Source organism: Setaria viridis, chromosome 6, assembly GCF_005286985.2.
Source record: "Setaria viridis chromosome 6, Setaria_viridis_v4.0, whole genome shotgun sequence".
NCBI lineage: Eukaryota > Viridiplantae > Streptophyta > Magnoliopsida > Poales > Poaceae > Setaria > Setaria viridis.
Window position 1 is genome coordinate 28951837 of NC_048268.2, and position 13674 is coordinate 28965510.

A 13674-nucleotide genomic window follows, 5' to 3' on the forward strand; every position below is an offset into this window, starting at 1 on the left:
TTCAAGTCCAAAGAAACAGAGCAGGAGTCCATATGCATCACGTTCACGTATGCATACAATTTCATTCCGCTTCTTGGTGCCTTGGTCCGGTTCAACCAGGTTGTTACCTGCCTATAATATAAATATATTCCATTACAAAAACGTGTAATATCGGCAAGGTTTAACTTGGATTTCGATATTTGGCCTGTCCATGCCAAGGTTTTGCTAAAGTTTAGCCTACTGGTTTTTTGTTCCTGAAACTTAACAATTAGCAGCCAGGTGAACTAAAAGCATCAGTTGTGCTTGCGCAAATGCAACTTGGTCAGATACTCGATGAAGGCTCAGACTTTAGATCAAGATTGTGATCTGATCCTGAGCGTCAGTTGATCTGTATTCCTGTGATCATCTTGAAACCTAAGTTGCAGATGGGCTACCCGGCAGAACTGCAGTCTGCAGATGATTTTTGCCTGACTATAAAAGCTAACTCAGGTGAACAAGGCCCAGCGTATATTGTGATTCTTACTAGCTGTTCCACATCTTATCACAGAAAGGAAATTGCGACAAGAAGATTAAAATCAGTAAATTACAAGGGTCATGGCACCCATTTTGTTTCATCATTTTAATCCCTGGGGCCAAACAAAAGAGAAACAAAGCCGTAAGATAATTTACAAGGGACGGTCACGAAAGCAGCCTTAATATTTCCCTCGATCCCTTTTCGGAAACTAAGTTAATTAAACTTCAAACACGAGTCCTAGTATTTTCATGCATTGTACAAAACGGTTGCTTGATTAATGCAGGACCTCAGCATCCTTTTACAATAAACTTTTTGCAACTATATTTACTGCAAAACAATCATGGGCAGAAATGATCCACAATGAAACCATAGAACAAAGTTGAAAAAAATTAAGTATAGAAGACAACAAGAAAAATGAAAAAAAAAGGAATCCTCTGGAATCTTCACATCAAGTGCTACAACCCTTCATTTGATGCATTGCTGAAGCATCAACATCTGTTGTGTATGGGATCAGACCCCCTCCGGACTCTTCTGTCACTCATCCTGTTTGGATCAACAGATGAAGCTCTCTTGGCCGGGTAGCCCTTGTTGTGGAGGTTGGCAACAGTCCTCTCAGCAAGCATCCGCGGCTTGTTCCCTTGTCTGAGGAAAAGACTAACGCCTTTCAAGCCGTATGCCTTCTGCTGATGAGCTAACAGCAACAGGCATAGAAGAATGGTTAGGAGCCTCTTGGCAAGCACTGCCATTTCCCCTCCAATGTTTCCTCCTGTGAGTAACACTAGTTTGTCATCTATATACAAGCAGGCAGGCAAGTGGCCATTGCTACATCCACAGTCCTACTATATACTAGGTGCAGAGGACCAAAGAGGTAGCAAGAGGGCATTTAGATTCTGTAACAATCATATGCATGCGGCTTGGGTGGGAATGTAAGGCTGTGCTTTAGAAGGTTCTGACAGGATGGATAAAGAGACCATGCCACAAACCTTGGGAAGCAGCCAAGAATCTTTAGACCGGTTCCTCGGTCTCTCCTCTCCTCAGTGTCCTGCACACCACGCAACCTCTATAAAGATGAGAAGCGTTGTTTGATGGCGCATTTAACGAACAGCAAACTATTTGCTTTATGCTTTATCGAAAATCCGTTTCAACCAAGATGCTCTCTATCCCAGGCAAATTAAAAGAAAAGAGAAACTCAACTATCATACTACATAGTTCATTGTGCTGAATGATCTTATTTATGCTTTTGTTTTGCCATTTCATGGATATATGCCCTTTAGCCCAAGCTTCAAAGATTAACATAAAAAGTAGCTTATTGCTATATCCATTCTTATCTCTATTCAGGTTTAAGCTGCTTCTTTTTTACATTACAATATTATTATATAGCCGCCCACATGATGGCATGCTGCTTGGGGATTCCTAAAGCTCGAATTCTTATTCTCTTTACTTTAATCGAGAAAAGAAGTGGGTTTGCATAGTGCTTCCTGTTGGAATGCACGGTATCCTAGCCAAGTAATTCCAGCTAAGTGGCTTTGTTCTTTAACTTTGCGCCAAAGAGGAGAGGAAAGAAAATGGAGCGGGAGAGAAACAAACATTAGCTTAATACGCTGTCTGTAACTATCTCTGCTACAGTACTGTTTTTTTTTACAGAAGACAATGTCTTGTGTTGGCAAAAAAAAGTTATAGGGTCGAACATTTGAGTATTTTTGCTGCACCTGTTCCCACTTCCTACCTCTGCATTTAACGTTCCCTGCTACCTACCCATTTGCTTCATTTCTTGTACTTACAAGTGTTTAGTCTTTATATGAAGATACTGGTGTGAGTATTTCCATAAATCATGGCATTAGTAATCATAGTTAGCCGTACGGAATTACTTGACCATGTTATGGTGTTCTACCTTTCAAAACAACGAGCGATAGAGCATGAATTATATGAGTATGGAGTTCAAAACCTGATTTGGCCGAGGAGGCTAGGAATCAGCGGTCTCCTCCAACCGCGCTCGCCTTTGGCAGTCCTCTCAGCACGTCCATAGGCTGGTATCCAGTGACACCCTAAATTTCCAATTTTGCAACTGAATAAAATTTATTACAATTTTTCAGAATTTATTTGAGCTTGTTTAAGGACTTAAGGATTTTCTAAGGTTTATTTGATTTCCTAGGCATTTAAATACTTTTTCTAAAATTTAATTAATGAATCGTAGGTTTGCATTGTTGAATTCATGCTGGTGCATTGATTTTGGTTGCTGAGTTCAAATTTAAGGTTTGAATTCATTGTTTGAATCTCTTTTGAAAATAGACAAAATTCCTCTTTTTCTTCTTTTCTTCTCCTTCCAGCTCGAGCTTCTTCTTCTAGTCCGACCGGCCTTCGTCTTCCAGCCCACCGGCAGCAGCAGGCCGGCAGCCTAGTGCAGCTCGGCCCAGCTTCTGCTCCACGCGCGACATCGATGGTGCCCCGCCTGAGTGCGCCACCGTCGAGCTACTGACGAATGGACCCCGCCTGTCATCACCATCCTCCTCTCGCGTTGCGTCCGACTCGGACCCGAGTCCTTGCCACACCCCGGTCCGCCTCCGATTCATGGCACGCAAGCCGAGGTTCATCACCCCCTTTTTAAACCCCGAGCCAACCCTCCGCAGTCCCCTTTCGCCAAAAACCCTAGCGCACACCAAGCTCTGTAGTGACACCGCTAGCTAAACCTAGCCGCTTGCCTCGTCGCTGTCGATCTGCGCCTTTGCCGCCTTCCCATCGTCGTGAGCCCCACCCGGAGCTTCACATCGTGGTAAGGAAGCCCCGGGTGCTTCTCCTGCTCGTTTCCGTGGCCTCCCTTGGGGGTTGTAGCTCACCGGAGCCACCCCTTCACCGGCTTCTGTTGCCGACCGCCGCCGCAGCCTCAGCCACCCCTGGGATTGCCCTAGCTTGCTTCGCGTCACTTCCAGCTCACTCCCGAGCCAGTCCCGTAATTTTTGGTGGTCGGAAGATCAAGTTCGAGCAACTCTGGCGAACTCCATCGTCGAGCGCCGCCGCCCGCAACCGTCCGCTGCCGCCTAGCGCCGCAAGTCGTCCAATCTAGCCAGGACGGCTTAGATCGGGTCTGACCAGAGTCAACCGGTCAAGCGTACCAGTCAACCACCAGCCAGCCTTGCCGCTTTTTCTTTAGAGCCTATATAGTTTCTTGTTTTGCACCTAAGGTTCTGCGCAGTTCAAAAGTAATTAGATTTAAATCTTTTTCCTTCTATTTTAGACGCTAGAAGCTCTGTTTTCTCGTAAGTCCCGAATCTTGTTTAGCTATCTTTAGCGTTTTAAATCTGATTTGAGCAATTTTTGTGCCTATGAGTTCGTGTTGACACAAAGAACAGTTTTAGGATCTTATTTTGCTCTGGTGCTACTGCTTAGTGTATTGTTTTCTTATTTTATTCTTTTATGTGCTTGTATGTACTTGTTTGATACGCATAGAAGGATCTCAATTCGAGGGATTCGAAGATCAATCCTTTGAAGACTTTGAGCAGCAAAAGCCATTTCAGGAAGGCAAGTTGTGTCCTTATCACAATTTGAACCTATGCAACCTTTACTTTTATGTTCAATATACACATGTTATGCACTTTGTGCTTATAAACATGATGGGTCCTATTTAAGGTTTGCGTAGCTTTATCCTTATACCTTGAACAACCTGGGTTTTACTTTTATGTTGGGTAGTACTTGCTTAGTTGCTCAACTTGGGTACGGTGGTATTAATGAACCAATGATCTTATTTTATTTTATTTTAATTTGTTTTATTTATGATATACCTTTCATTAATACAAGATCACCATGCTTAATTGGAACATGGAGTGACCACCCAGGAAAACAGTGCAACTACAAGACTAACAGACTCTGGTCTTGGCTAATTAATTAGAAACTCTACTATGTGGTAGCTTTACCTGAAAGGAGCAAAAGGAGGAGACAGTAGTTAGTGTATAGCCCGACCCTCAAACTAATATGCTCTATGGTAGTTTCACAGTTTGAGAGAGGTTTATACGTTGCACTGATCATGAAACTTTAGCGAGCTATCCTTACTAGGAAATCACTATAAAACTCTTGTAGTGAATCCCATGCCACTCACCTCGGAAGTGTTTAAGAGAGTAATTAACCCATGCATTTTGGGAAACACGTTTTATGGGTAAAGATGTACAACCTTAGCAGAGTGACTAAAACTGGTCGATCAGTCGTATTCACGGTCCAGAGCAGCCTGGACCTTGCATGATTAATTTATCGGAAGTTGAATAAATCATTGTTATTTATATTATTTATTGATGTTTTATTTATTTATGTTTATAAACTTATACTTAGTAATTGCTAATAAAACTTGACCAACCAATTAAAATACTGACAGCCTATCCTTGCATAGCTTTACACTGCATTCCTCACGCTTGTTGAGTACTCACCCTTGCTAAAACCGTTGCTCAGACCAAGAAAATGTTGAGAAGATTTTTGAAGACTTTGAGGAGTTTTAGGCGTACGTGTACCACCAGTCAACTGCCTGTAGAGTCGTCGTCACATTTGAAGTTCCGCTGCTAGAATAAAGACTCGTTTTGCTATTCGATTTAAAGACTTTCGGTCATATAATAAAATTAATACTCTTTTTACACTTTGGCACTGTTTATAGTATTTATTAATTACACTTTGGCACTGTTTATAGTATTTATTAAAGTTGTTGCATGTGTGAAACTTGATCCTAGTACACATATAATTATTTATCTAGTTTTACCTTTAAAACCTGGTGTGACATATCCTTAGTCCTTCCTGCAGTTGAGGTTGCAACCGGGCAGAGCTCACCGGCTCAGGGTGGGCGGCCGGCCGCCCGGGCAAGGACGTTAAGCTGTCGGGGTTGCCTGAGCTCGGCTGGGAGAACATTTAAATACCATAGGGAGGAACTCTGTATACTGTTTACATGTAAGGAGCTTTCTGAACCACAGACGACGAGAAAGAAATGTCGCCTCAGACTCTCTTATTATTTCCAAGGCAAATCCGCTTACATCCAGCTCTTCACAACAATGGGCAAGCACAAGCTTGCAAACAAACCATCCAAGTTTAATCTCAGTATGGCGTTATTGGCTATCATCTTGGAACCTCGTGATGTGAGTGGGGTCTATCAGCAAAAAGAATGGTGAATCATCTAATGCTGGAACTTCAGCAGCTTTGGTAAGACAAATACACGATGCCGACGGCAGGTCAGTGGAAGTCGGGTTGACCAGTGGACGTGAGGCACCGATGCCACATCCTGCTGTTGGGGTTCACGCGCTTCGGCGCCTTGATGACCTCCGTGATGGGAAGGTAGACGTAGTGGGTGTTGCAGATGCAAGAAGTGATGCCGCTGAAACCCGCAAATGCTCCATGGACCTGCGGGCATCATCATACGGATTGCAAGTAAGGAACTAGCTAGCGCTGGTGTATCTTGCTTGTACAATTAGAAAGGCGTGCGGGGACAAGAGGCAACTTACTGCGTTTTGTCCAAGTACAGTGCACAAGATTGCATCAGATGCATTGGCACGGCATGCCCGAACCATGTAAGTTGGGTCAATGTATTTCACATCGGCCGGAACACCGATGTCCTTGAAATGCGTCTTGATCTGTAGAATGAAAATAATGTCGCTTAATGTCAATATGTTATCGGCAATTTCTGAAAAGAAACAGCAGGTAATGGAAAAAAGAAGAGTGGGCAATCCTTGGTTTAGCAGCTGCAAATGAGCCTATTATAGGACTAAAATTTACTGTAAGCGTGACAGCTTTAAATGCTACTCCTACGTCACAAACAATAAACTATAAATCCACCCAAGGAAAAACTTGTCAAATACGGACCTTCTGCTGCATGTGAACACCAATGTCACTAAGTATCACATTTCCTGATGCATCAGTAGCACCTGAATTTTGCAGTAGATCCTGTGACAAAAAGGGGATAAAAAGGAAAAGGAGGCTGAATAGTTAGTTTCCATTCTCATCAGTGTTGCCACTATATATGTGGAACAGAAGTAGCTAGAGGCCAAAAACAGCTGTGAAGTTTAGCTTACTTGTCCTGCAGCTTCTGCAACACAAACCACACAGAATCCCTTTGTCTTTAACAAATGCTCAAGATGCTGCAGAACACCAAGTTCTCCATCTAGAGTGAATGGGACCTTCATTCATATTGTAAGCTTCTGTTGGTACACCATGCACGCGGAAAAAAAGGCGGCTGTTTTAAGTTTAGTACGAGTAACATTTGCATACCTCTGGTATCAAACAAACATCAACCTGCCCACTTGAAAGGGAAGCATGCATTGCAATAAACCCACTGCTTCTTCCCATTAATTTGACCAGACCGATACCATGGTACGCACTACGTGCCTAAGAACAGTATAGCATATCCTCCCTTTAAAACCTTTAATCTCTAAGCAATGATAATTTCAGAACAGCTACAACGCAAGTACCATAAACCTACCTCTATATAGGCAGAGTTAATGGCTCTTTGGGCTTCTTCCACAGCTGTATCAAAACCAAATGTCTTATCCATCAGAAGTATATCGTTATCAATGGTCTTTGGAACTGCTACAACTGAAACCTTCAGCTTTCTCTTACGGCACTGCAATTGTGGGAAAATGAATAAATTGATATAACCTTCAATATGACAAATTGAGAAGGCAAGATGAACTCAAAATTTTAAAAAAAATATTTTTCTGCACACATGTGCATCAGTGCCTATTTTTATTTTGCACATAAGTAACGCTAAAAAGGATTCCCCAAAGATTCTTGGGTGTAGAATGTAGAATACTTATTTAACCAAGAATATGCACTTGAACGGATAATTCATTCACAAAGAGAAAAAAAGACACCCCTTATAAGGACACATAATAGGCAGGAAACATAATAGTGAATGAAGGAATGAAAAAGAACAGTAAAGACATTAGAACCTCTTCATGGATAGCATTTGCCCCTGCATGGGTACCGTTTCCACCAAGTACAAAAAGCATGTCAATTCTCCTGGCCTACAAATCATAGTCATATCATTGTAGAACAGGAATAACTATGAAATACTAAAATCCCAGATTGCTTACCTGTATACTATCAACAATCTCACTAGTTTTAGCTCCACCACGAGAAACTCCAAGAAAACTTCCACCATTAAGATTTATATTCTCCACTAGATGACGTGAAAGCTGGATGATGTTATTGAAATGAAACTTGAGAATGAGAACATCATGAGCAATAAGTTTCTGAAAATGGTATATGAAGAGAAGCATTCTTACTGGCATTTCCTTTAGGCCTTTTTCAAAAAATCCACGATAACCAAATGGAATTCCAACAATATTCTTAACACCATAGGTCTCTAGGGTGAATACTATCTGCAAACACATTCACCAAGTCATATGTTAAACAACTCTATTTATAAGAAAGTTGGAGAATATATCTGGATGTTCTCCAACCATTGAGTAAAGACAATTGATTGAAATTAAAGCACATACTAACAATATACAGTGCTGATAGAATCATACATTTCAAATGAGAGTTAAAGTGTTGTCGTTTCCAGTACAAGATCAGGGGATAAAAGGAAGCAGCAATTCGTGTTCGAGGGGAAAAAATGAAGCAGTAAGCACATTACTGATCAAGTGATCATATGCAGTGATGGATATTGGCCCCGCTTTATGTTTGCAATTCACATCAAGCGTATTGTTGTGCTTGTGTTGAACTCAATTAAATATTTTCATTTTGATATTCAAGCTAAGTGGAGCAATTATAGGGTAAGCACTAAGCACACTTTCATAGCCCTAATGTGAAAATGACCGTGGCTGATTTTATCTTATTCAAATTGATGTTTTCTGTGAATGTCAAGAGTTTGTTTGAAATGTGGGAGATGCAGAAATGTATGGACAATTCTTCAAGATAAGAACCTGTCTGATGACATCATTCAAACCAGGGCAGAGTCCTCCACAGGTAACTATGGCAGCTTTAACTTCCTCTGGCTCATAGTATATCTCCTTGCGTGGTCCTGCCCGATGCACCCTGCATAAAGCTGTTTATCACTGCTTCACCCTTCAGACATTCTAATAGGTTAAATTAGATAAACAACAAACAGGCACTCTGTTGTTCAAAACAAAAGGTGAAAGCTGATATAACAGTAGCACATAAGCTGATATACCATTGCTCCACCCAGCTACACTCGGGATCAATGCACTCTGCTCCAGCAGATGTAGGCGATGAATATTTTATCACCTAGAAAAGGGTGATATGTTAAGGGCAAAGCATATCCCATAAGAACATAAGTAATTTGTTTACTGAAATTGCTCCCATAGATGCTAGATGCAGAAATGATGTCTGTAATAGATGCTTTGAAATGCTTCAATTGACCTATGAATCAATTAGTTGGATTTGACCAAAACCAGTTACAACATATGCATTATTTACAGCTTCCACTGACCTATCAACATAAAGTTAACATTCAAATTTGTGCATTGAAGACTCCAAATGTTTAAAGAAATATATCCTTTTCTGGTACAGAGTGGTTAATTATCCTCAAACAGTTTTATAGTGGCTCTGAGCTGTGACATATCACATATCAAAACCCAATTACTCTCTGTCAAAAAAATCATTTTAAAGTTACACTTCCTGTGATGCATCGTGCTAATTATCCTAAGGGAATACTGACCTTCAAAAGTGCCCTATCATCATTGTTAACATAGCCATTCCACATATCCACATTTTCATCACCTGTAGGAGTCCTGCCATAGTAATAGCAGATGGTGTTGCATGAGAAAATGTTGTGATGCGCACATATTTAATAGCTTAGAAGAAAGTTAGTTAATTCAATCAATGTTGAATAAAGGGGTGAGTGAGACCTGTTTTTCTTGAGTGAGAATGTAGTTGGCCTTGGTTTCAAATCATATATATCAGTGATACTTGGCAAACTAAATCTTTGTTCCCAGTCTTCCTGAAATTTCTGCTTCCAAGATGGATCGTTAAAATCTAATTCCACTTTCGAGGAAGTAGCTTTAACACAAAGTGGGGCAAGCTTTGTTATCTTCTTGCTTTTGCATTGTTTGGCATTTGCGTGTGAAGAACCATGTAAACTTTGATCCTTTTTTGACAGCAGCCACTGGTGCTGTTGTGTGCTATAAAAACTGCTGCTTGATTTCAAAGCAGCAGCCATCACAAATAGATGCTCCAATGAGTTGAAAGTGGCAATCCTCTAGTAACCTACATAAGAAATTTGGGTAAGTTTTGCAGTTATCAATCTTCAATCAGAGAACAGCAAGAAGTTCTTTTAAGAATTAGCTGAGAAAACATTTCCGCCTAATAGGAGAAAGTGACGCTAGATCCACACAATTGAGACGGAGCTGTTTTCTACACAACGAATCATGGAGAGCAAAATACAATTCATGAATTAAATAAAGCAACATTTGCTGCATCTAGGGAGGAAATTAAACTCCGGGTACTTCAACTGAGTATCAGCATATAACTAATGATGAGTTGGAGATCGAAACTCCTACTTTGAATGGAAGAGGTGACAACACTAACAACTAACAAGTAGTATCGAGTAGTTAGGAGTTAGGACTAGGCTCCAGTATGGACACCAGTACATGTCAAATCACGAGCAAATTACCAAGCATTGAATCAACCTTTATCTTGCTGTTTTACATAGGTAAGAGCAGGTGCTTGACACAGCATAATCAGATAGCAGAACTAATTTACACACTGTTACTGTGTTTACAGCAACACAATGTAACATAAGAAACCAAAAGGCAATTAACTCCGCAAAGTTGACTCCTCTAAAAGCCCTACACCAAGTAGGCAAGTAAGGGCACCAAACAACCGCAATCAAGCAGGCACCACAGCATCTGCAAGTTCAGCGATGTGGACTTCTCCATCGTTATCAATCAGGACACTGGTTCCTGCAGCCAATTAGCACACTGGCCACACAACCAATTGGCGCACCAACCAATTAACAAGCTGAACAAACAAAACTTCAACATCACGAGACTAAAAGCCACTGTGCTAGTGGCCGTAGTGCCAAAAATAAGTACACCAACGGAGCAAGGAACCAGAGCCCTGACCATTCCGGCTCCCAGACCTTGGGTGCAGATTCAGCTCAAACCAAATGCGACCTTACTATGCACATTACTCCCAAATGCTGGCCGGGGCCAACCCATACTACAACCCGCACAACATCGTAACTAGTAATCGATCAAGACAGCCAGAGAGCGAGCGGCCGGCGGCGGCGAATCTAAGTGGAGATGGATCCTACCGTCAGGCGTAGCGGCAGTTGAGACCGGAGCAAATCCGGAGGGAAATGCCGCGGCGGGGGAAAAGGCCGGAAGCAACGAGGGGCGGGCGGAGACGAGCGCGCACCTACCTCTGGCTCAAGTCTCAACCTGCTCTGCTCGGGGCGAGTGGCGAGAAGCTGGAGGAGAAAAGCAGCTAGGGCTTTATGCGCCTCCCCTTTTCGGCGAGCCTTTCTCCCGTTTGGTTTCGATGCTCTCTGCCTCTCTGCTTGGCTTCGCGTCGGCTTGGGGGCGCGGCGGAGAACTGAGTGGGGTGTGGCCGTGTGGGCCGGTCCCCGGCGCTGGCGGTGCTGCCTCACTATGGTCAGTAGTGGTCACTGGGCCACGGGGGTACATCCGCGCTCGAGATGCGATGCCGATGCTTGTTCTGTTGGTTGACTGGCAGTCCGGCATGGCGGGATCGAACGCCGTTGGATGGCTGGGAGTGGGTTGGTCGCTCACCTGCTAGCCGTGGGCACGTGGGAGCTACCGAATGGCTCTGGCCCTCCTCACCGCCCTGATCCATCATCCGCGCCGTGGCGGCGTGGACTCGTGTTCCACCCAATCATACAGTAGATGGAAAAGTCCTATTTTCACCGTTCAAATATAAAAAAGTATAAAAAAAGTATGATTGTCAGCTCACAACTACAAAATCGATAGCGCTATCCAACTGATAAAACCGGGCAGATTTGGCTGTTTAGGTGGTTCAAGTGTGGTTTTGCATTTTTCTACAAAATTATTAAGTTTGAATTTAATAGAAAAAAATCATAATTACTTCATTTCAATCAGAAAAATATCAGATTAGTGACAAAAATTTTCCGAAAATGTAACCTATCGGTTGGTGCTTTATTTGGCATTATTTGAATATTATTTGTTCATGTTCCTTGTGTTTTATTATGAGCATTAAAACATTAGGAATAGTAACAAATAAATGTAAATAACTTCAAATAGAGTACCAAAAATAGCCTACATTTTTTGAAAAAAATTGGTACCAACTTCATAATTTTCTAATTTAATTTGGATTAGTTATGTTTTTTCATTAAACCAAAACTTTTTAAACTACCGAAGGGGTCAAATCTGTCCAGTTTTGACAGTTTGATGGCTGTTGCTGTTCGATTTTATAGTTGTTAGACTTTTGTGGTAGTTGGAGGATGAAAATAGGATTTTTTTCCCCACATTAGAATCATACCGGTATCAATGATTCCCTCCTTCTGCAATGCTAATGGTGGTCAATTTAATTGGCCAATTTCGTCTTCAAGCGACAAATGAACCGGGTTCTTCGCTTTGGCCTTTGGTTCATGGGCAGCGCTGAAGTTGGGGTGGTGGCGGACCAGAAAGGCTGGGCCTGCAAATGTGGGAGTATGCTATCAAATGTTTGTTAGGGACAACGAAATGAACTACGTTAAGGCGAGCACCGGTAACGAGCTAATGATAAATCGTTGTTGTCAAATTTGAGGACCATCTTCAGCGCGCTCGTAACACACCACTATATTTCTTTAGTGCCATAAATTGTGAACAATCTATGCATCATTTCCTCAAGATTACCAAATTACGACGCCCTAATAGCCTGATGAGGCCAAGAATCATTTATATAGTCATTATCTCCCTCGAGCGTACTACTTGTTTTCATTTGCCCTAGCCCATTGCAGTGCTAGCTAATCCTTTGATTTCTTCTTCAATTCCAACGTTGGTTGCCGCGTGTCAGCCCCACTAATTAACCATGCCACGCAACAACAAAATGGCTGTAAAGAAGTTGAGAGGAATTCTGTATGTATGTTAAAAAATGCTTCAAAGTTTTTCTTTCGGGTAATGCTTCAAAGTTTTTATTTATTTCCAAAAATTGCAATTCGCGGTGTCATTTCGTTTGTTTTGACTTCCAAGTTAGTACTCCCTCAATTTCAAATTGTAGGTCGTTTTACCTTTTCTAGATATATAATTTTTGCTATGCACCTAAATATATATTATATCTAGATATATAGTAAAATCTATGTATTCATAATAGCCAAACCAATGTACATTTTGGAGCAAAGGGAGTATATATACGAGTCGGGACACTGACTTATACGTTGAAAATTTAAGTTTGTTCAAGTTTAAAGCTCACGGTCTCCATTTTGGAAGGCGTATCTGTTCTTGGATCAATGCGTGGTCAGGGTGGCGATCAGGGCCTCAACGCGTGCAATGAAAGGACTCTTTAAGTCTTACCCATTACAAACTACATGCCGCGTGAACAAAGATTAAGCACTCCTTAAGAACAAATAAAAGGCTCGCGTGTCTTACTCACGTGTTTCTCTGTCAACTCCCAATGTTGGCAACTGATTCCAACAATGACTGAATCAACAGATGACGGATGCCAAAATGGTGGCTAGGATAACTTAACCTGGTCCCTTTCTCCATGTTGACCTCCTCAGTTGGTATGGGTAAACATCACCTAGGTGCATGCAGCAAGCAGATAACATTACTTTAGCGTATGCACCATGTACCAACCGACGCGTGATGTGCTAATTTCCTGTCAAAATTGTTAGGTACGAAGCTTGCCCACTAAGCAAGTATCTCTCGATTCTCAAAGTTGGAGACGAAAAGTCGAATATGTATATATCCAGCAATTTTCAGACCCGAACGTAAGAAAGCAGCACACAGACGCTTCTCGGCTGCACACACCTGGTTTGTCATGAAAGCTACGGCTTCCCTGGTCGATTCCTCGATCAAAATCCGTCAATTCTCCGGTCCATTCCCTCGTTTGACAGAGGCCCGTTTGGTTATTTGACTTATTTTTAGCACCCATCACATCAAATATTTAGATACTAATTAGAAGTATTAAACGTAGACTATTTATAAAACTCATTACATAAGTGAAGGTTAAACGGCGAGATGAATCTATTAAGCCTAATTAGTCCATACTTTGACAATGTGTTGCTACTAATGATG

At 41.8% G+C, this 13674-nt stretch overlaps 1 protein-coding gene across 3 annotated transcripts; it reads right to left on the bottom strand.

Annotated features, from left to right (window-relative positions):
• Nucleotides 1-5442: 5442 nt before the first annotated feature.
• LOC117861651 (ATP-dependent 6-phosphofructokinase 5, chloroplastic) lies at nt 5443-11075 on the bottom strand. Of its 3 annotated transcripts, none has more exons than XM_034745224.2 (14): nt 10842-11075; nt 9328-9685; nt 9138-9210; nt 8631-8704; nt 8383-8494; nt 7741-7836; nt 7549-7650; nt 7405-7479; nt 6936-7076; nt 6725-6841; nt 6529-6633; nt 6320-6400; nt 5962-6090; nt 5443-5860 (listed from the first exon to the last, which is right to left on the bottom strand). In XM_034745224.2, exons 2-14 carry the CDS (start codon nt 9636-9638, stop codon nt 5693-5695), a joined length of 1584 nt encoding a protein of 527 aa, XP_034601115.1. In that variant the 5' UTR covers nt 9639-9685; nt 10842-11075; the 3' UTR covers nt 5443-5692. The 3 variants fall into 3 exon arrangements, with proteins under 3 accessions (XP_034601115.1, XP_034601116.1, XP_034601113.1); XM_034745225.2 differs by having other exon boundaries at nt 10838-11075; XM_034745222.2 differs by having other exon boundaries at nt 10734-11075.
• Between the last annotated feature and the right edge of the window lie 2599 nt (nt 11076-13674).